The sequence below is a fragment of the Anticarsia gemmatalis genome, chromosome 16 (assembly GCF_050436995.1).
Source record: "Anticarsia gemmatalis isolate Benzon Research Colony breed Stoneville strain chromosome 16, ilAntGemm2 primary, whole genome shotgun sequence".
NCBI lineage: Eukaryota > Metazoa > Arthropoda > Insecta > Lepidoptera > Erebidae > Anticarsia > Anticarsia gemmatalis.
The window spans coordinates 10,034,641-10,057,201 of NC_134760.1; the positions used below are offsets into that span (position 1 = coordinate 10,034,641).

The following is a 22,561-nucleotide window of genomic DNA, read 5'->3' on the forward strand; positions in this document are numbered from 1 at the left end:
AGATTGAGTATGATCAGCTACTTTTGGAGCTGACTGTACACACTGATGGCGTTTTAAACCCTCTTAATTATATTTACGATGCTTAAAAAATAATATAATAACGCAATTGTTTTATTTTGGTTTTGTTGACCTAATTATGGAGGAGCGGTTTAATTGGCCGTACTATTTAGTGTGGCGGTTGTAAATTAAATTGTTGAGTTTTTGGTACTATTTTTTAGCTGTCGTATGTTGATATTCTAAAGGTTTTATACGGACACTAGGCCAGATTTGTGATAGCGCCTTTAAATTATACGAAATGATACATTTCACTTCAAAGTTAGGAGATGGATAGATTGCAATTTCAAAAAAAAATCTTTCACGCAAAACAAAAAACACGGGAAATATATTTTTTATTTTATTTTATCACCGTTTTAAGGCTATGATAGACTGTACCCAGGTTACACCAACATTTAAATCTTCGCATTTCAGGATTATTATGTATTATATATATGTATTCAGTATTAATACTATAATTTGTTTGCCATTGACACGCTAAGAAGAAGAAGAAGATGTATTTTAAGGGAGCAGACGTACTCATACAATCTTGATTTACTTGAAGTTTGGGCACATGCTACACTAGTTTAAAAACCCAAGATAAATCTGCACGATTGTGTTAATTCCCGTATACTATTATTGATAATCATCCCTGTAGGTGTAATAATATCACAGTATGGAGTGTGACAATTGGTTCGACGCTTGGTTGATACATTTATTATGATAATTCATCGCGTGTGAACACTTGTGTAATTGAACGCTCAGTTAGTGCCATTAACGTGGTATATGAGGATGGATGTGGTATTTCGGTTGTTGAATGTGTTCACGAAAAATCATTAAATCATAAGTGTTTACAAAGTTACACGATTTTAGAGGATTTTACCTTGTCTAAAAACTATGAGCAAATTAGCGTGAAACTTCCTTCAGGTAGACTGATTTTCAAGGCTTATTTTTCCCATATTATAATGACAAATACAGTGTGATTCTAATATTGAATTTAAAATTTAAAGTTAAAGATTGATCTTTCTTTATTAATATGTCCATATTCTTTAAAATACATTCTGACTGTGTGACTTTAAGACGTTAAACGCTACAAAAAAAAACGTAAGCAACAGTATCACGTAATTTCGTCGTAGACACTTAATAAAATTTGTCATATCTAAAGAATTTCTCTACATTCGTTACTGAACGTTTGTTCTCCACTAAATAATTGATGGTGGTGGGCATGCGCACGCGCCGGCCGCCATTCGTTGGAGATTCAAATAACAGTCGTTATGGCGCAGCTTCAATGTATTGTTATTAGGGTTATAGTTACAAAGGGCACTGACTTGCCGGCTGATTACGTCAATATTAGGACTTATTATTGATTCGTGAGTGACTGAATAATTCAGATAAATTAAGGAAAAACCCTTAAATTTACTTTAAGAATTACTTGAAGGATCTTTTTCTATAGATTCTCAAGAGGTAATTCTTTTAATAGGTTAATATTAAGTAGGATTTTTTTTTCTTTTCAGTCGAAAGTTCCAAACCTTTGACAGAATATAAACTGTCAAAGTACGTAATAAAACGTATAATACGAAAGGCAAACAAGGGTTTTATTTTAGAAGCCAAGAATGATATTTAGGAAGAATACGTAGAGAGTATAGAATATAATTTAGTAGTTAGAAAGCCAAGCCAATTTAAGAAATAGTCGTGATCTATTTGCCCATCTTATTAAATTTATCAACCAATAAAAGAGACTTGTGATAAGAACCATATCGACTAGCATAGCAGGTTTCATGAATCAATCTGAAGTACCTCCAATTCAAGCAAAACTGAAGAATCAACCGTTAGGCGTGATAACCCTAGAGGCGCTATAAGCCGGGCTCGACTCTACATATCGCATTAGCGCGCGTCCGGTCCATCCGGATGTACGGCTAAGTTCCGAGTGTTTCGCCCGGCTCACCCGGCTCACCCGGCTCTCTCTCACTCTACACAGATTTACTCTAAGGTTTTATTCCTCCATGCCTATGCCCAATCGAAGGCTCTGGTTCAATTGAGTGCAATTTCGAAAAGGCAAAGATGCCTCAAGATCACACAGCAAAGATGTAAGACTTGTGCCCTTTTTGATAATAAATTTTTCGATGGAAGTGTTGTTTGAGTTAAATTTTGTTTCTCTCTTTTATAACATGTCACATCATGAATTAGGTAAAGCTGACGATTCAAAAGCAACACGCTTATTGCCAAGCATGCTGAGAGCTTTGCTTCAGACTTATGTTTCAGCGAAGACGTCAAGCTCGTAGTACGGACTGATATAGATTAAAATTTCTATCAACAGAAGCACTAGAATCAAATCGTTAAGCAAATCACCTCATAAGTAAAGTCAGTTTAAAGATATAAAGTCCGCGATTACGTAATTTCTTTGAATCCTTATTCTTTGTAATTTCATTTTTATCACAACGAATTACGTAAACTCTTCAGAACATCACCTTTGGGCTTTGTTAGTCAAAGAAGATTCTCTATCATTCCAAAAACATGCAAATTCTATTCAACTCCCATCCAAATATCCCACATCACCTTTGTACTCATCAATAACCAAACCAAAACAAACTCCCACAGAATTAAGTTGTTATAATTAACTTAATCGATACTTAAGCAATTAAACTGCGAACTTCAAGTTAATTCGCAAGTGAAACCGAGTTAGTCCGGGATCATTATTATTGACAATTAAACTCGGGTTTATTCGATTAAAGTGAATCTTGAGAGTTTGACGGGTTCCCGTAACTTTTAAGTTATGGCGCAAGTTAGGAAGTGAGGCTTTTAATAATGTCCTTAGTGTGGCGTGACAGGTTTGAGAGACTGGATACGCTTTTTAAGGTAGGTTAGTTAGGAACTTGTATTGATGTAAAAGAATAAATGTATAAGGCTTTTTAAGAAAGAAATTGAGAGCTTATTATAAAAATGTATGGAATTTTAAGTAGATTTATATTTGAACAAAGTATCTTGTGTCAAGTCAATGTTTCTGAGATTTAGCTTTTGATTGAGCAATTTTTTTCAACATAACTTTGTGGTCTGAAGACGTTTCATATCGAAATATTGTAACAAAAACTAAAGATATTTTGAAATTAAGGTAATTTGGTCACTATAGACGATTTTCTAAAATGACTCTGTGTCCAATCAGTGAAAAACTGCAACTATTGTCGAAGCAAAACCTACTCAAAGTATGTGTATTGTGTATCGTCAGAGCGGTATATAGACGTCACACATACCGTCCGAATACCTATCATTCTCGATCCTAAATCACAAACACGATTGGACCAATTAATAAATAAGCGAAATGAATTTAATAGACCTCATCTCCATTGACACAAGCGCAATACGTCCTAAATACCGCTGTATCGGTGTTGCCAGCGTTGAGCGTGTGTCGTGAGTGTTGCCACTATAAATTAATATAAATTGAACGACTACATCAATGTCAATCACTCGGTAAAGTTTGTCTCGTGCTCTTAATTTTGAAATCAATGCACTTGAGTAGATGTATCAATTCGTTTAGGGTGTATCGGTGAACGACGAATTAAGGTTTGTTTAATAAACAAAGAAATAAGATCTCTTTGAGTCGTTATTTTTCTTTGCTTTTTATACAATAAAAAAGTGCGTAATGTAGGTAGGTGGAAACCTTTTGAAATTAAGTTATTTTCAAAGGACTTTATATTACACATTTCTTCATCAGATATAATCTCTAGAAAAACAAAGACGTTTGGATAAACCATAATTTAAAGAGTTACCTGATGATACAATTATAGGTATCAAATGATGTCAGAGATAAATCAATTTTGTATTTTGTCTTTTTTACATAAAAAGTACCACACACCAGACACAAACAGAAAAGCTGGCTGCGGTCTATATTAAAATTCTTGTAACCACAAAAATACTCAAAACATAATGAAAACATAAAAGAACAACTATTTTCAAAACTAGTACTTTACAATCTTTCATAAAAAGACCACACATAACACAATAATTGATAAACAAGTTTGTAGCAGCACATAACTGGGCATCTTAATGCCTGCCTGCAGCGCAATATAATTACGCTTGATTAGAACGGCCCGCGCTCTTAATCAACTAATTGTCAACGACGTACGCACTTGTTATACTGAATAAAGGATTATTTTATTGCTGGTTCTTTTATAAGTTTATTTGAAAATGCCACCCGCGTTTTGAAATGAATACGGGAAAGAATGATGCAGCTTATTTCAAGAGTTGAAAATAGTGATTCTTAAAAACAGTTTTGCAGCAACTACGTAGCAGTCTTAAGGTAGTTCGTAATGGTCAGTTATTGTCAAGACTACAAATTCGGCTAAAATCTGCTAATATTCTAAACTTTAGATTGAGCAGACATTTTCATGAATGAATCGTATAATATTAGAAGCCGTAAGACAAAAAATATCAAGATTTGATTTGCATAATTGCCGCCAACAGGAACTTAAAATGAAACATGATTTCACATGACATTAGTGGTGATACTATGAAAAAAGAAAATGTAGGAGGTTAATTAGATTGCTATCACTTACTGGTCAAAGGGAGAGAACATGTGATGCGCAGGACGTTGGTCCATGGCCGCGTCCCTGGAGCTGGTGCTGCCCACAGACGGCGCCGGGGAGGGACAACTAGTCTCCGACCTGCACAGAGACAAAGGTATATTATTTTCAATTGATTTTAGAATGGTTCTTGATTTTGGGTCTAGGTTTTGTACCAATATAAGTACTCTTGGCCGTAGGATGTATGTCAGCTTAATTGACTATCACCAGGCCAGCGCAGCAATCAATTTTCATTTTTCGGTTTTACAATAATCAAAGTTATTGAAATCATATCCACATTTTTCGTGGATGAGCTATCAATGAAGGTCATATAGCCTCGATTGGCGATAGTCAAAGCTATTAACATTGTACTATTGTCCTACCTTTCATGCCTGGGCGACCTGTTAGGTGATCTGTTGGGCGAGCGCAGTGGTGAGCGTCGCGGGGAGCCGGGGGTGACGGGGGAGGAGGCGCGGGGGGAGGCCGCCGTGCCTGACACCGGGGACGCCTCCGCTGAACCCCGCGACATGCCGCATTCTGATGAACCCTGGGTACAAAAGCAGAAGGACTCATGAGTCTGTTGATTAATACTATTTTCTACTGATTATGTAGTTAAAGTTGGTATAAGTTGGCCCCTCCCACGCACGTGGTCGACGGTTGGAACCCGAGGCAACATACGAATGACTTTTCGAACTTAAGTGTATTAGAAATAATTGTCACTTGCTCTAACTATGAATGGATAAGGCTCTAACTGTGATTAATAAAACAGAGTAACACAATGACATTTTAAAATGGAATTCAGTAAAACAAAACAAAAATACATACAAACCTCAACATAAAACGCTACTTACAAATAATACAATTCACTTCTTACGAGTTTAACAGCAACTAAATAGTTCCCCAATAGCTCACTTTATCTCACAATCAAAGCTACACGTTATCAGTACCTTATCATCGGCGGGGTCCCTCTTGGTCAGCACTTCAGCGCCCTCTCTCTTCCTTTGCTCCTCCTTCAGACGCTCCGCCTTGCGCCATTTTGCTCGCCGGTTCTGGAACCAGACCTGATAACGAAAGAGTATTTATTAATCAACTGTTTTATAGACGAAGAAATTATAAGACAATATTTGAAGCCGATAAGACAATATGCTAACATAAAAAATTGGGACTAACGCGTAATTTTATAAACTTTTATAAATAAAAATGAAGTATCATAACGTTGCTGTATATAGTGTATAGTAAACTGTTGGTGATCATGTTCCAAAACATCATATTTTAACTCAAAACGGTTCCAGGAATACTAGCTATTTGTATGTATAAACAAGAAATTAAATCGGTTTTCATAGGTGATTTTTCTTTATTTCGTACACCTATAAATCACCATGCTAATCCATAAAAACCAGTACAAGCGAACCTCATCAAAATCGAGTATGTTAACATTTTTGTGGAAGAACCTAATAAAATTTTATTTCTGTCATAAATATGGGTAAATGGAATTTATGGGCCATCGCGGGGTAATCCTTAATAGGCGAGCTGTCATCGCGCGAACCACTAACATCACATCATTACCACCCCACTTTGTTCCTATTATAGACAGGATTACAGATCATTCGGTACAAGGGAATAACCACCAAAAACTTTGACCTCTCCTTCCAAACATTTCACTTGCTACGATAGCTCTTTCTTAACTAGTCAGTATGTACAACCAGCCAATTTATAAAGACCTGTCTTGTTATACTAATTGTGGGCTATGGAAGATCTTGTTATAATGGGTGGATAAGCCGGTTAGGAAATACGTCAGGGCCACATTTGCACCGCAATTTTCGCAATTTAGTTTTAATAGCCTTGTGTTGGGTGAGTGCTGCGAAATCTTGGGGTGAACGGTAACATACGGATGTGGAAGTAGGTAGAAAAGTTTAAGAGAAGTGTGCAATTATTTTTGAAAAATCTAGCCGTGACTGACTGATAGTGGTGCTCCAATTGCCATAATAATTGGAAGCTCCACGAAAAAAGACTATTCCCAATCCTTCGGAAATCACAGAAAAGGTTTTTTTTTTCAAAAATTGTAGTAAGTTATTGTATTAGAACCGTTAAAGTTTATTTTATCTTCTAGTAAGCACAGGGCACTAGTCTAGGGTTAAAATAATGTTGCAAAAAGTCTGTTAAGCCAACTTTTTTTTAGCGCAAAATTTAAATGAAAAATTAAAAAATCTATTCTACCTCTTACTTAATCTTTGGCCTCGTGAGCCACAGAGTCCCTTAACGACAGTAAGCTAATTTTGTTAAAATAATAATCCGACCATAATCCCTCGCCCGCCCTAATAGTTTTTATCAACGAGGGTTGAATTAATATTTGAACGTGTTGGCCCACCCCTTGTGATGTTGATTTTTACTTTATTGTTATTGAAGACTTCTTGTGTATACTTTGTGGTGGATTTTAGCTGTTCTACCAGTAAAAAACACATTTTTTTAATAAACACGGTGGTTGTATTTAGCGTGTTTACTTTTTAACAACATTAGAAAACGAGGATGTTCCCGTCACATTTTTTTTTATAGTGTTTGCAATAAAAAATCAGCGCTCAGTTTTGATCACCATTATGATGTTATAAATGAGATGCAAGAAAGAATGTTCAAAATACCATATTGTAATTGATGATTAGGTTTTATGAATAAATAAGTAGAAGAGTAGCTATCTAAATAGTGCATATTTAACAAGAACATAAATATTTGGAACTGTCTCACATGTAGAATGAGAGAAGAAGGGGTATGTTTTAAACCTAACTATAGTTAATATACGAAACAAATTCTACTAAATAGCAACAAGCAATTCATCAATAATTTACACATCCAAAATTACAAATATCACGATTTAACAAACCAATTCACCCCATTGTACTATAAACACATGTCATTGTACCCCAACCAATATAACCAGACCTGTCCCAACGACTACCGCTCGAACAAAATGTACTAAAGAAATTGAGCTTTAATGATCGCAGAGGGGTCAGGCGTAATTGGTCGATGTTCTCATTAAGGGGTGTGCACATAGGGTGTGTAATTACCTTCTGTTATACTGTTTGTAGTCTTTACACGGTGCATTGAGTGCTCTTGTGTTAAATAATAACAAATATTGTACAGTGTGAAGAGTGCTTTAGGGTGGGTAGTTTAATATTTTTTGTTCGGTACAATAGATTGGGTAATGCTTTTGTTTTGAGTCGGTGTAAATGAGATCGTTTGTTTTAATTTTGTTAATGAGAGTGAAGTGATAGAATAAAATGGTGATAAGATAGAGACTTTCAGGCACATAATAGTATTTTACATCATAACTAAGCGTTAGTTTTATTTAAAAGATGAATAATAATACATGACAAATACGTGACTATTTCAAATACTTTGTAAAAAGTTTACGAAATAAAGGATATTTTGAATTTGAATTTGACACTTTGGATGCCATGGGCCTGTTTACTACTATGAAATTAATAACTTAAGTTTCAAGTCATTAACTTTGGTTAATAACTTAGGTTGGCAGAACATATTTTCTTTCAGCTGTCAACTCATACTATATTCAAGCCATATTTCATACAAATTCACTTTTTTTAAGAAATGATTTAGAAAAGTCACACGCTGTAATTTTTGCCACAACTTTATCATCAAAGAACCATCTGAAAACATTAACCAACAAATTATATTCACCTTCCGAAAACCCATTTCAAAGTGCTCAAAGCAGACAGGTTGAAATGAAAATTAATTTCAAACATAAAAAGTTTAATTCAAACTCGCCACTTATACCATAAGCGCGAACATACATCACCTACTTAAAACTTACTCCCGCCTAATTGCGTCACCGCCCCGTAATGTTTTAAAACACTTCATACGAAGAGTTAACGCGAAAGTTAACGTTAAAGACTCATGGAAATATGTTAAGAAACCGCAGCGAAACTGTTTAAGTAGCGGGGAATGTTTTCGCGACTCGTTTTAAGTGACAGCTCGTGTGGGGCTTAAGTTAAGTGATTATATGGTACGGTGGTTTGTTTTTGCTTCATTTTGAATATGTTTTAAAGGAATTTTTAAATGTAAGGAAATGTGATTGTCTCGAAGTGGGAAAAAAGGGATGACTTGATTATGAAAGACTTTTTGATCTTCGGCTGTTTAAAAAAGACTTTTTATAATGCAAATAAGTAGATCAGCAAATTTTTTTTTTATTTATTTTGGCAGTTTAAGGTATACATGTCAGGCCTAATAATTCGATTTAAATTAAAAAAATTAAATGTGATTACCGTTTTCTCGCAAGCAAGACAAATTGCCGAAACAAAAATGGCCTAATACTACAATCACCTCTCTCAAAGTCGCTCTCTCCCAAAACCAAATCCTTACGCCAAGACTAGTATTCGACCTAATTACGCCACATGAAATCCATCAGACACATTAATCCCATATCTACATTAAAATTAACATAATAAATAAGGAACGTATTCCCAAAACGGATTATACAGAACATCGGAGAACCATAATCGCTCCCAGTAACTGTGGCGTTAAGTTTTTCATCACATGATTAGGGGCAAATTGCGCCCCCCTTTTGCCCCCCTTCCCCCCCTCTGGGATTACAAATCTACCGTTATCCCTATAAGATGTAGGAGCTTTCTTAATAACTGTGATGTGTGATGAATGGAGGTGGAAATTGAAATTGCAGTTTGAACTAAATTTCAGTTCTTAAGTCTCTTTTGTATAACAAAAGTTTTATTATCCTAGATGGTTGCTAAATTCATAAAATCTACAGATGATTAAATTGGTTCTATTTTCTTTTTTATCTTTTTGAATATCAAAGGATGGCTTTCAATTACAGACTTAAGGGTATCAAACAAATAGTAATTTACATAACATCTTATTATCCGCACAATTTATTTATAGCCTATAAAGGATATATCGCGAAATCTCTAAACCAACATTATACATGATTTTTATTTATTTACGAAAAAATTCAGGTTTTATAAAATAAAGTTTGCTTCGTTCTTTCTTTCTTAACATCTTACAAAGATTTATTCTGTATGCTGATTGTATATGCCGCCTCCATTAGCCCAAGTTCCGCGGCCCAACCGCTGTGTAATTAGATTGCACGACGAGAGTGGTGTAATTCGCGCAAAATGGAAGTCGTATCGTAGCTAACATGTTTACCGGCAAATTATCTTTGGATCATATCGACTGAAGCTTATCCTTGCACTGACACAGTTCGTGTATTACTTCCAACGACAGTTCGTGTATTACTTTCGACCTGTTCGTGTGTTAATCCCGATGACATGATGTATTAGTGATTGAGTGTTTAGAATAAAGGGGCGTGGTTTCGGCCTTAAATTGTCCTAACTGCTTAACTAATGGTGCTTATTAGTGAGACATAAGTTGTTCAGTATTATTTAATTGAAAAATAAACAAGTGCAAAACTGCGACGTAATGTACCAGGTGACCACCGTTTGTTTGGTTTATCAAACTAAACATATACTCCTACCTACACCTTTAGATAAACCAAACTAACGGCTACGAAGTGCTACGGTCTACGGCGTAACTGCAACTTCCGTAGCAACGAAACACGCGTAGAGTTAATCTTTACATCAGAAGAGGAACAAAAACCGTACATTCACCACAAACTATCTCATCTCAGTTTTAATTGTCATCTGTATATCATATAACAAATATTTGTCAATGGTAATTCGCGTCGTACGACACGCGCGGGAATCGAAGGGGTTACCCGTGGGGTTGCACCCACTTATGTCGCACGGGTATAGCGTTGCGACAAATTATATTAATCTATTATGACACATGTAAATAAAACTAGTGTCTAAGCGCCATTGTTGGCGGTATAAGTGACACGGTTCGTTTAGAAATGGTATTAGTTAATTTTGTTGTGGCACTTAAGTTTAAAGTGATATTACGCTAAAGGTTTAAGTAACATAAGTTAAGGTAGTGTTTTAATTATGTAATTATCGCACATTTCGTGTGGTGCAGACAGTAAGAGCTATAATCATAGATTCTATCCTAGGTATATGAGCTAACATAAAGAGCTGTCCATGGTTACGTAATATTATGTTATTTTGTGTTAAAAATCTAACAAGCAGTACTATATGACTCAGTAAAGAGATTTCAGTTTTTTTTAAATTTCAATGTTCGATAACTAACGTCTAAATTGATTTTTGTTTTCGTATATCGAATTTTAGTTGGTTTAAAGGATTCAAGTTCTGCTCAAACGAAGCTTGAAAATGAATGAGATTATTGTAAGAATCAACCAAAATGTGGTTTTCGTTGAATTATATAGGCCCTCAGTTCTTCAAGAGTGTTTCATAAATATAAAAAAGGTTACTCTAAACTCAAGCATTTGTTTTAATTATAAGAAAACAAAAATATTTTTCAACAAATCTAATAGCAACATGTCAAACAAAACGTGCCCACTTAAGCGACATTTAAAGGCGCTTCAGTCGTGAAACAATGAGAAGAGACGTGTTTCGTTTTCACCCTTGATTTGATTTGAGTATGAAAATGATTGATAAAGTACAACAGCCGAGTGCGACGAGTCAAGTGTCAAAAAACGAAAATGTTTGGGAATATACGCGAGCAGATTTGTAGCGGGCACTTTATAACTACGGCTGTGTGGATTCAATTATGAATGAAAATATATTCTGAAAAGGAGTAGTGATTATTTACTTCATAAAGCATTTAATTTGATATTTATTTGGTAAAAGTAGTGAATATGTTGTTTTTTTTTATTGTCTTAACAGTAACAAATGGAACTGATGAAAAATTAAGCAATTACGAAACGACAAGACTTTAAACCGCATTAAAGAAACAATTTTTCACAGATGATGTTATATATAAGCAAATACTTAAAGCAATCTTTATAGAACTAACGGAAAGTAGGAATGCATTTTTAAAGAATAAAAACACGCCTTTTTCACAGAGGTAGGCAGAGGTCAAATAACGCTTCAACGTACAATAAAACTTCTTTAAGGAAAGCAGTTTTTTACAGAAGCAGCAAAAACTGCTACAGTCCCGCACATGATAAAGTCCCGTATGTATATGTTGTTGTATAAAGCCGCGAGTTCGATACGACGCGTCGTTAGCTTTTGTCGCACGCCGGTAGGGTTGCCACTCGCCCCGGGGACTCACGCTAATTGGCTTCGTTATTAACACACCGATATGACTGTTTTTATTGCATGAAAATAGAGTTGAGTGGTACAATAATGTCTCATTTTTTGGCTGTAGACTTGATAAAGATCTACACAGACGTATGTATTTTTGATTCTTTTAAAATAGACATTTCTCAATTCAGAGATACACTTTTTAACTTTCGAGTTACATGTTTATTATATTTATATATTAGAACATGGTAATTAACGCTATCACGAATTTTACCTTAGATTGTCTTACGTCTCGTCTGGTTACACTGGCTGTGGTCGCAGGCTGACTATTCCTAGGTTCTTCATATACGTGACAGAATCTTCTTCTAATCTTGCGAAACTTATAATTCTTGTGTCTAGAATCTAGAACTCCTGTTTAGGCCTTATAAACAGGTTCTTTATAGACTATTGTATTAAAGAGATCTTAATAAACATTTGTAGTAGTGTTATTTCCCCATTTTTTCTTCATTAATATCTAGTCATTTGGTCTTTCATTAGTTCTTCTCATCCCATCACTTTTTACAGCCTACCTCTCGTTACACTATAGCCCCCTTCATAATTATTTTTTACTAAATCACTCAACAATTAAGTACACACTTGATATTGCAACAAATAATTCTCGCAGCCCTATTGAGCTGGAGTGCCATTGTAATGCTGTGTTGTTTACGCCTGCCAACCCTATTGTTTTACACGAGTGCCTTCACGTCATTGGGGGAATTACAATTTAAGAGGTTTTTTTTTATGATGGTGTTTTGTTTTAAAGGGAAATTTGCTTTGGTCTTAAAATGGACTATCTTTCAAAATGTTTTATTAATTGAATCGGGGTACGTTCGAAAAGGTCAACATTGCCGTGGCATGTTAAATTTACAGCAGCACTTTAAGACAAAGACAACACCAAAGACACTGTGCTTAAGTGAAGTACTACTAACATAGTCTTAAGTTTTATTTACTAATAACAATATGATATACTTAATATATATGTATGTTAGTTTGTAAGGTATACAATATATCTATGAGCCATTGTAGCTTGAAAATAAAATTATTTATTTTTTTTACTTTGCCTGTGCTTGAATCTCTTTGGATAGTTCGAAGATGTTATGCAGTATTTAGAACGCTTTAGATCCAATAAAAAAGTAAGGGTTCTATGAAACAAAAATATTTTATTAGCCAGTGCCAGAATTTTCGTTGTTCTTTGTTTTTCCGATGCTGATGCATAAAATTTAGTACGTCTTTATACCACAGATTAAACACTACAAATATCTATGTTTTTGTAAGAACATTATTTTTCTTCTGTCTTGCTCCATTAGCTATAGGTTTCTTAAAATGATGTCAAGTAATGACGAAATGTTGTGATCTTCCATCAACTGATTCTAAGAAAATATTTGGTATGTTTTCGTTTTTGGTAATCTTCAACCATTTCCAATAAGTAAAATGTTTTATAGGAACATTTTAAGTGATTCTTATAGACAGACACCTTACAATATTACTTAAAATATAAAATAATATAAAATATTTAGCCAATAATTTTCAAAATTTAGCGTTGCCTGTTTATTATCCGACATTTTAGGCACGTAATTATCACAAACTAACATGCATTATATTCTCGCTTGATGTTTCGGCACAGGTTAAAATGGCCATGATTTATCTTACGCCCTTCAAAATTACGTTTAAATACAACACATAACATATTCATTTTTATACTCATTACTGTCCCACTGCTGAGCAAGGGTTTCCTCCCCGATTGAGGGAGGAAATAGGCCTTGAGTCCACCTCGCTGACAAGGAGACTATACAAAAGTACTTAGTTTTCATTAAAGTCATCAGAAAATCGAATTAAAAATCATATAAAATAGTTTGTCGAGTGTATCGGCTTGTCAAAGCATTCCTAGGTACAGTTCCCACCTCGGTACTGGTAATCCAATATGCCGGCAGCTGCTCCCAAAAGCTTCCTTTTTATATTTTTCGGGCGAATTATCACCGACACTCTCCGGCCGGACGAGGATGCGAATCAAATTGAAAGCCGGCTCAATTATATTACGAAGCTCTTTTAGGGCTGCCTCTATTGCTAACGGCCTCCATCATTGACTATTGTAAGTATAAAGTATATTTGAACAAAAATAATTAAAGTCGTTTTAATTAACTTTTTGTAAAGTTGAGCAAAAATAATGCTCCGTTTACTATCTAAAAGTTTTAAAACAAGCTTGCAAGGGTCCCTTTTTCTTGTGACTTGAAGGATTGGAATACAATATCGATGTTTCTAATCAATAAGATATTGAGTAGGATCAACTTTCTCAATGTAAAATCGTAACTCAATAAAAAGATCAACAAAATTTTCATTTTGATCTTCTCATATTACCAGACGCATTATACAATTGGCTATCGTTCAAATGAAACATCACTATCGGAATCCTTGGATATGTAAGCGACACCCCTCAATACCGATAGCACGTCCCACTAGGTGTGAGCGGGGGTGAGGGGCGCGCGCGGGCGGCGGGGTAACAGCCTCATACCGTAATACCATTCCGAGATGAGCGACTTAAACGCGTTACAGACCACCAACGTAACTTGACCTCCCGTCTCCCGCGCCCCGCACCACACACGACCGATATCCGAACAATCCAACTAACTATTGAAGACCAATCTTATATGGACGTACGCGTTCAATTCTCAACTGTTTTGGTGGTTTTGGCAACGAAGTAGAGTGGAGTGGGTTTTGACAATGGTAGTTAACTAATGGAAGTGGATGTTCGACAGGACGAACGAAATTGGATATTGTCTTACGTGTCTGGTGGTTAGGCGGTTAGGTCGATCGTGTTAGAACAGCGGTCAATGGCGACGTTTGATGTGTGACTGTAATTGCGTTGCTAACTTTAGACGGGACATACGTTTCGACAAATTGAGTTTGAAATATCATTGTAAGTATTTAAAGATGTTCTGTCTTCATTTACTAATAATTCACATTGACAAATTTACCAAAAACTTACAATCCAGTATTTATTTTATTTTACAACATCGTTAGTTGTCAATCTAGTTTCGATAGTTGTGCAATTCAGTGACTGTCAAAAGTCATTTCAATATTTACATACAAAATCACTCATAGAAAAGAGATTACCTTGACATAAAAATGTTAAACAAATAACATCAGATTCTTAAAAAGCTTTCGTATAAACTTAACCCTTCAGTGCGATTACCGAAGCGAGTGAAACGCGACTCATATACAAGCAAGCAAGACTAAACAAGCATTATCATTCAGCAGATACCAGCAATAAAACCATGTCCCAAGCGTCAGGCTTCCACTAAATTGTGGTCGTGTGCAGCACGCGAAATTGGCCAATTTTTATTTGAGCATAAATAAAACACACCCGGTTGCGCCGAGCAATTTGCCTAAAACCGGGCGTGCCGACTCAAGAGCCGGGCATAACCGCGAAGTAACCGGTAAACGTTTTAATACTTTAGGAGTCTTGAAGATTTTTGCTCGGTAGAACTGTTGAGAAATATTGCAATGTTAATGCTTAATTGAATTGGTAAAACCGGATATTTTTATTTATTATATTTATATTTATTTTATATATATTTATATATATTTATTTTTGTTTCTGTACTGATTGTACTTTTTATTGCTTATGTACGATAACATTTTTAAAACGTATGATTGAAATTCAATTAATATTTTGGTTCAAAAGTGCTATATAATAATTCATTGATAAAATTAACTGGTTTTTATTTAAGGAAAATGTTGTTGGTTTATGTTTTCCATTTCTTTCCTGGAGTACCTAATCGAGTATAAGTTAATTTTATTAACACCTTCAAAACTTTGTAGATGATGTCAAGTTGATATCTAAAATCGAGGATGAGGATTTATATGAACTTCTAAAACAAGTATTAAAGTAGAGCGCTATAAAATTAACCAATTTTCTAACTCTATACCGAATACGTTTCAGAATAATGTTCAATCTCCAAAAAGGCTTTTTGACCTATTCCCATCTCTACGGACAGGGTTAACCGAGCACTACCAATACATTCACTCATCTAGTTCAATATCATTCACTCGTTCACTCTCCGAACTCCCAAAAATAAAATATATAGAACGAATTTCGATTTAAAAATTCGCATCGCCATTCGCGACCCATGGTGTAGTGAAATAAATTGAAATTGAATAAAACATGTGTTTTTACGTGTATTCTGATTTTGTTACGGTACTGATACTAATTTTGCTGGAAAAGTGAATTTATTTGTTGTTTTAAACCCTAATGAATTCCCCGCTTCAGATAAAACTATTATACTATTTTTAACATTAAACCATATAAACTGTTGATTTTAAAATAGAATTTTCGATTGTTGAACTTTTTATCAGCATATAAAGTATACTTCATATTCAGTTTATGTCTATCATCATCGGCTGATGATGAAACAAGGCTAGGCTTAGCCTCGTTTCCAACTATGTATGTTGGAGTCAACTTCCAGTCTCACGACATGCAGCAGAATATCAGTATTTTACATAGAGTGACTGCCTATCCGACCTACACAATTTAGTTACCTGGGTTATAACACGATACTTCTCGGTATTGTCAGACTTAATCTTCTGGATACTTGCAACAAATGTATACGTAGTTTATATTCTTGGATATAAATAACAAATATGATAACATATTTTAGATGTTTCTCGTTACTTGCAGTATAGTAAGCGTGTGCATTTTGCGAGATTGCTATATGCATTTATAAAGGCTAAGTGTGATGTGAAGGAATGGACTCTAGGTAAAGATTATACAATATTTTATGTTATTGTTCAAACCAAAAACCTACTGAGAAGTGTACTTGTCATAAGTTTTAATCTTCTGTCAGATTAAATAATTTTATATAGGGATATTTCTGTTTAATCTAATGTTGTACATGTACAGTGTAGAGTTCGTATACTACGGATGAAAAGACTTTATATAACTACCTACTGTAACTATTTTCTGTTATTGTAGAACTTAGTTTAACTCAAAACTATCAGTAGATATCATAGAAAATAGAGTGGTAGATACCACGTGCATTAGATTTATGGCAATTTCCAACAAAAACACAAATAAAAAGTAAACTAATTAAACAACAAAACAAACATTTCAAAAACGCAGTAATTGAACAAACCAAACGTTTTATTTGCACTCAAATCCCAACTCTTTCTTCAAAAAGTGTCCGACATTTTTGAGTGTCACATGACATGTACAATAAAGATATATTTTACGACAGCGTGTAAGTCGCATGTTATTGAAGTAGGCAGGTAACGTGTGCAGACGTCCTTAAATTTTATACTTTATGGGCTCCGAGGGTGAATATGATTTGCGATGATGGGATTAGCTTTTAAATGTGCAGGAATTGATGCGTTATACGAGAGTAAAGTTCGTGAGTGTTGACTCTCGAGATTGGTATATGATTTTAGTAGAATAAATTCCTTAGGTTGTGTGACGATATTTGTCACACACTGGACCTTCAGTAGAGCAAAGAAGTAATAGGCTACAAGACCCCCAAAACCTTATATCAATTTGTAATTTTTTACAGTACCCAAGACGATGCAACGACGATGCTAAACATTTATTACATCTCTGTCTGATCATAGAGTATTTTATAGCATTTTTTCATTTAGTCTTATTGTAGGTAAACATGACTTAAAAGTATTAAAATTTCCTAAAGCAATTATTTTATGAATAACTTTATTTTTATAATATTCTGGATAATTTTGCTGAAATTAGGCGTAACTTATTTATGCACTGACCTGCACCCTCGCTTCAGTTAGGTTGATCTTGAGAGCGAGGTCTTCTCTCGTGAACACGTCGGGGTAGTGAGTCTGCGCAAACGCCGTCTCCAATTCCTCCAACTATAACAAACTCTTTGTATTCATCTTATTGATCAAATATAATAACTAATTAATTAGAAATTGATCATTTACGAAGATATTTGGTTTACGAATTGAAGTAGCTAAGATACTGAAATAACAGTTAGGAAGTTAACCCTATCAATGGCAAAGTCTGATACGTGGGTGCATTTTCGTGTCTCATATTGATTAAGAAAACCTATTTATAAAATAATCCTCCTACGCTAGTGAAGAGTAATTAGGTCATTATTATGACTTTTGTGCTGAGTGTTGTAATCACGGAATAAAGAAAAACGACGGGTTTCAATAAAGTTACTAGATTTTTCAATGTCAAAATAATTATACCTGTTTTTTTCTTGAAAATATGGTACTACTAAAGAGATGAAATAAAACAATTTCTGTGCTATAAAACATACTGAAGACGTACCTTAAATGAAATTCAATATTTTCCTTTTCGTTGCCACAAACTAGATTTCATAAAAGTTAATATGACAGTTGACGTTATTACTGTGGTAAGCTCGTAAGTAATTTTATTACGACACGTTAATATTATTTTATTTAATTTTATCAAAATTTTGATATTTATTTTACTTAAAGATCTATTTTTGGAACGTATTTGTAGGCACCCAAATTTTCCGAAGTGGCTTTGTTTAGTTTGAGAGCGAACTTCAATCTCTCATAGCATATACGTATGTATCTCCAATCAAGTACTATCTATCAAGCACTATGTTTTACTTTCTTATCATCTCACAATTCCTTAATTTTACCACCATTATCAAGCCACTAACTCGACAAAACGGCAGATATACTGAAACTATATGTGCGATAGACAACGCCTATTAAAAAAACTTACTTCACCTTACTCGCAAACCTTCAAACTTCATCTCTTTCTGATCATTTTAGTAAAAATTTAATATATAAATTTCGTCTATTTATGATCATCCACGTCAAAATATGTAATGTATTAAATACCTGTTGCAGTGTGAAGGTAGTCCGGTTGCGCCTCTGTTTCCGCCGCACGAACGTGTCATCGTGTATCGCCGGGTGGTAGGAGTAGCTTGTGTCTGTTAATAAACAACAATTATTATGCCTTTGTTAATTAGTTACGGAAAAATAATGGGTATTATTTACAAAGAGTTTCAAGACATGTTGTTCAAATTGTCATCAACTATTAATTTTATGCAATTGTAAGGTTCCCTACTTTTGTTTTGTTTGTCGTATAGTTAGTGGTCAACCTAGTGCTCAAGCCGCCCGAGAGGCCTTTGACATGGCTTAACGACTGTTATCTTAGTAGACAACAGCCGGGACCGACTTTTTACATGCCCTCCGAAGCACGAAGACGCCCAGCTCAAATACCACTATGCGGTCAGCCATCTATAGAATGACCGCGCCAACGGTTGCTTAACCCACAGATCGTTTATTGACCGGTGAGCGCAACTGGCTATCGGCGCCTCTTACTGACTATGGGCGTCTCTTGGCCTTCACCACTAACCATAAGACAAACAAAAACAGTTTTCCTACGACATAATGCGCTTTCTTTGTATGAGATATGTTATTTGAATTCAAAATAGGAATAGTTTATGAAAAAATATAAAAGCCTAAGTGATGGAATCTATTTTATTAGATTTTCTATAAACAAATTAATGATAATTTGTATTTACTAGGTACAAACTGCGACCTGAACGAATTACTTAAACTTTCGCTCTTGTTTTCATGGGTTCTAAGAATAACATACGCACATTTTGCACACACATCTTAGGATTAAAATCAATTGTCTTCTAACATAATACAGTGAACGTTGAATCTGTCCATCAGGAAGTGCCACGCCATTACACTGCGAGTGGTTCAGCCCTACTCATTACAACTGTACTGTGTGTGTGTATTGATGGACTCGAGATACTAGTAGGGTGACCATTCACGTTAATTGAGATGTTTTACTATTTCTATTAAGTATAGCTTTTATACAAATATTTAACGATACGAAGGTAAAAGTGTTAGTTAAAGAAATTTTTGACCAAAACCCGTATTAAAATTCTAAAAGGCTGTAAATAGTACCTTCTTGTCATGGAAATCGGATTTTATTCAATTCAACGTTGGAAAATTATGAAAAAAAATGTAAAAGGTTAGTAACACTGGTGCTACGGGCGTCGTAGCACCTCTACGAAAATGACTTCCGTTTAAACCAATCTACAAAATTGGCTGTACTAATAAACATTTATTTTTTCAAGAGAGTTAAAAAATCTTAGGAAGTATTTTTTTCTCAAGCATACTATACTAATTACTCTAAAATACTATACGGTTCTTACTGAAACACCAAAAGAAGAAACTTCTCACATTTTTTTTCGAACTATCCGTAATTGAGTACTATACTTATCAGAGTCTAAAAGTACTATTCTAACAAGAAAACAAACCAATAAACTAACAAAAACGAATCACTACAACCCAAACCTAATAAGAGAAAAAATCCTAACACAAATCATGGTGACATTATGACGTAACACCGTGACAAATGTCAGTTGTATCCCACCCTAGCATTTCTATTATCCTAGCGATAATGTCATTCCATACATTACTTGACGAAAATTACCCCTAATAGCCCGTATTACTCCCCGATTGTAGGGAGTTTAGTTTTATTTGACAATAATAGTTTATGGATAAGGAAAATCGAGAGGAGTGATTTGTCGTTTTTATTATAGCTGTGATTAATTGATTTGTTAAGTACTGAGATAGAGATGTGTTATTTCGGATAATTTGACTATTTGACTAATACAAGGCGAAACGGTAAACGATTAAAAAAAAATCGTCATAGATTGCGAAGTGTTTTGTAGTTTTAAGCAATTAAAATGATATTAAGTTGCTGATACTGCGATAACCTACTTCTGATATCTATTTTAAAAAGGTTCGTGTATCTAACACAACGAAATACATATTTTCTTATATTAATTTACTTTATTCTCGAATGGGTAAGTATCGAAACGTTAAGTGTTACATTAATTGTACTTTTTATGGCCAAAATATCTGTTGTTTAATTAAAGCAATTTAAAACATAAGCATTCAATGTGAATGTTTCATTTTAGTTTGGAGTGGCTTATTTGTCAGTTTGATTCACAAAATAAATATTAAACATTGTTATTGAAAAATTATACTGGCTTTTGTCTAACAAGAAACCAATTGGATTTCTTTGCCTGTTTTAAGGCTCGAAATGTCACAAGTACATAGTGTATATTCCTAAATCTATTTAGCCTTAACCCGTATCAGTGAAATCAATTCAGTAAGGAGCACGCTAGCATGCGCGTGCGACTACAAACGCGCCGCCCGTCTCACTAATCGACACGATTCATTGAACAATTACAAACGTTACGATTCGCTAACTGAACTAATTCTGTTACTCGCTTGCAAGGAATTAGTCTATTTAGGTAATTACTAAATAGACCAATTTTAAAAACAAATGAATAGGATAACTAGTAACTAAGTTTATTTTAATAGCTTCCATTTTAGTATAGTTTTACTGAAATTATACAATGTTTCTTGTGACCATAAAGTTTAGTAATCAACAAAACATTTGCGAAATTAAATCAATTCTCGTTTAATAATTATTAAATAATATTAAACATCATTCATAATAAAGTTGTTCTGGTTTTCACAAGATCGTCCGCGTCCAGCTTACACAGATTATAAATATCATTAATTGAATGTTAATAATTGAGCGGCCATCAACTTGACTGTAGAAAAATCCCTCCGCAACGGAAATTAAAAAGTGTTTCACATCCGGCGGAAGTGGGTCCGGTCTGAGCTTGAGTGCAGCGGAAAAAGTTGGACGAAACCGGGCGGATTAACTAGCTTTCGCGGTTAATGGAAACGATGTTGAAATAATTCGATATTTATAAGTTTATTTTCATTATGTAAAGTGGGCTCTTTTTAATAACGCCTTTTTAATTTAAGAGTTTAATGGTCAAGAATTTAAGATTACTGAGAAGCTGCTTGATAATAAATTTCTTATATTCCGGTACCTAATTTAAGATGTTAATCTAAATGTGTCGGAACAATATTTTTTACTAAATCACGTGTACCGTGAGGGTGATTCTCTCAGACCGAATTATTTTTCACGAAAAGTGACGTGTATATGTTAGTGTACTTAATTACCATTTGATATTACTTTTTTATATTTTAACCCCATTAATATCCGAGTACTGAATGCTAGTTCTCTCGCTAAAGGACTGTATGTCCACCATAGCCAATTTTGTATTGGGTTTAACATTCCTTTGCATCAGGAAATAAAAAAACTTACTTACATAATTATAACTCTTTCATTCTTACTTAGTATTCAGTGTTTATATCATACAAATGTATTATGTAGAATTAAAAATACGTAGTTATAGAAATATAACACCTTCGAAACTAAAGTACGTTATTAAAATAATTAAGTACAGCCGCAAATACTAATAGGCGTTTGTGAACTTGCTTGTGCTCTTATATACTAAGTACAGTCAGAACTTAGTATAACGATGAAAATAGAGTCCGTGCTGTAGTTCAATTAAATTAGTATTAAACGTTTGCGTTAAACACTTTTATTGAGAGCATCAGACATCTCAAATCATATATATTATTCACTAGGAGCAATTTTGACTCAAGCAGTAATCGAACGCGTTACACGAGATTTTCAGTAAACGTAACTCTAACGTCTTAGTTTTCTAAAACTTCACAGACACATAAAGGAAACACCAGACTCCACCGCGGCACCGCGGCATAGCGTCAGTGTGATTGCGCACTAATGACGCGCCGCTCAGCACCGCGCTGGAAATTGCCTTATACATTTTTAATAGATTCGTTTAAGCCGCTTTTTTATCCACTAGCTTTTTTTATGCTCCGCGCTTTAAAACAACCCCCACCATTCCGCAATACGTTAATAGATTTTAAAAATTAATAAATTTACTAAATTAAACAACTGTCTGTCATTTC

At 34.5% G+C, this 22,561-nt stretch overlaps 1 protein-coding gene across 1 annotated transcript in view; it reads right to left on the reverse strand.

Moving 5' to 3' along the window:
• Drgx (Dorsal root ganglia homeobox) overlaps positions 1 to 22,561 on the reverse strand; it is a 68,547-nt gene that overhangs the window by 31,644 nt on the left and 14,342 nt on the right. The window contains exons 4-8 of the mRNA XM_076124653.1: positions 18,575 to 18,666; positions 17,504 to 17,605; positions 5,537 to 5,650; positions 4,973 to 5,136; positions 4,584 to 4,691 (exon numbers count right to left, since the gene is read on the reverse strand). Of these exons, the coding sequence (XP_075980768.1) occupies positions 4,584 to 4,691; positions 4,973 to 5,136; positions 5,537 to 5,650; positions 17,504 to 17,605; positions 18,575 to 18,666 (580 nt within the window). The remainder of the gene's footprint in view (positions 1 to 4,583; positions 4,692 to 4,972; positions 5,137 to 5,536; positions 5,651 to 17,503; positions 17,606 to 18,574; positions 18,667 to 22,561) is intronic.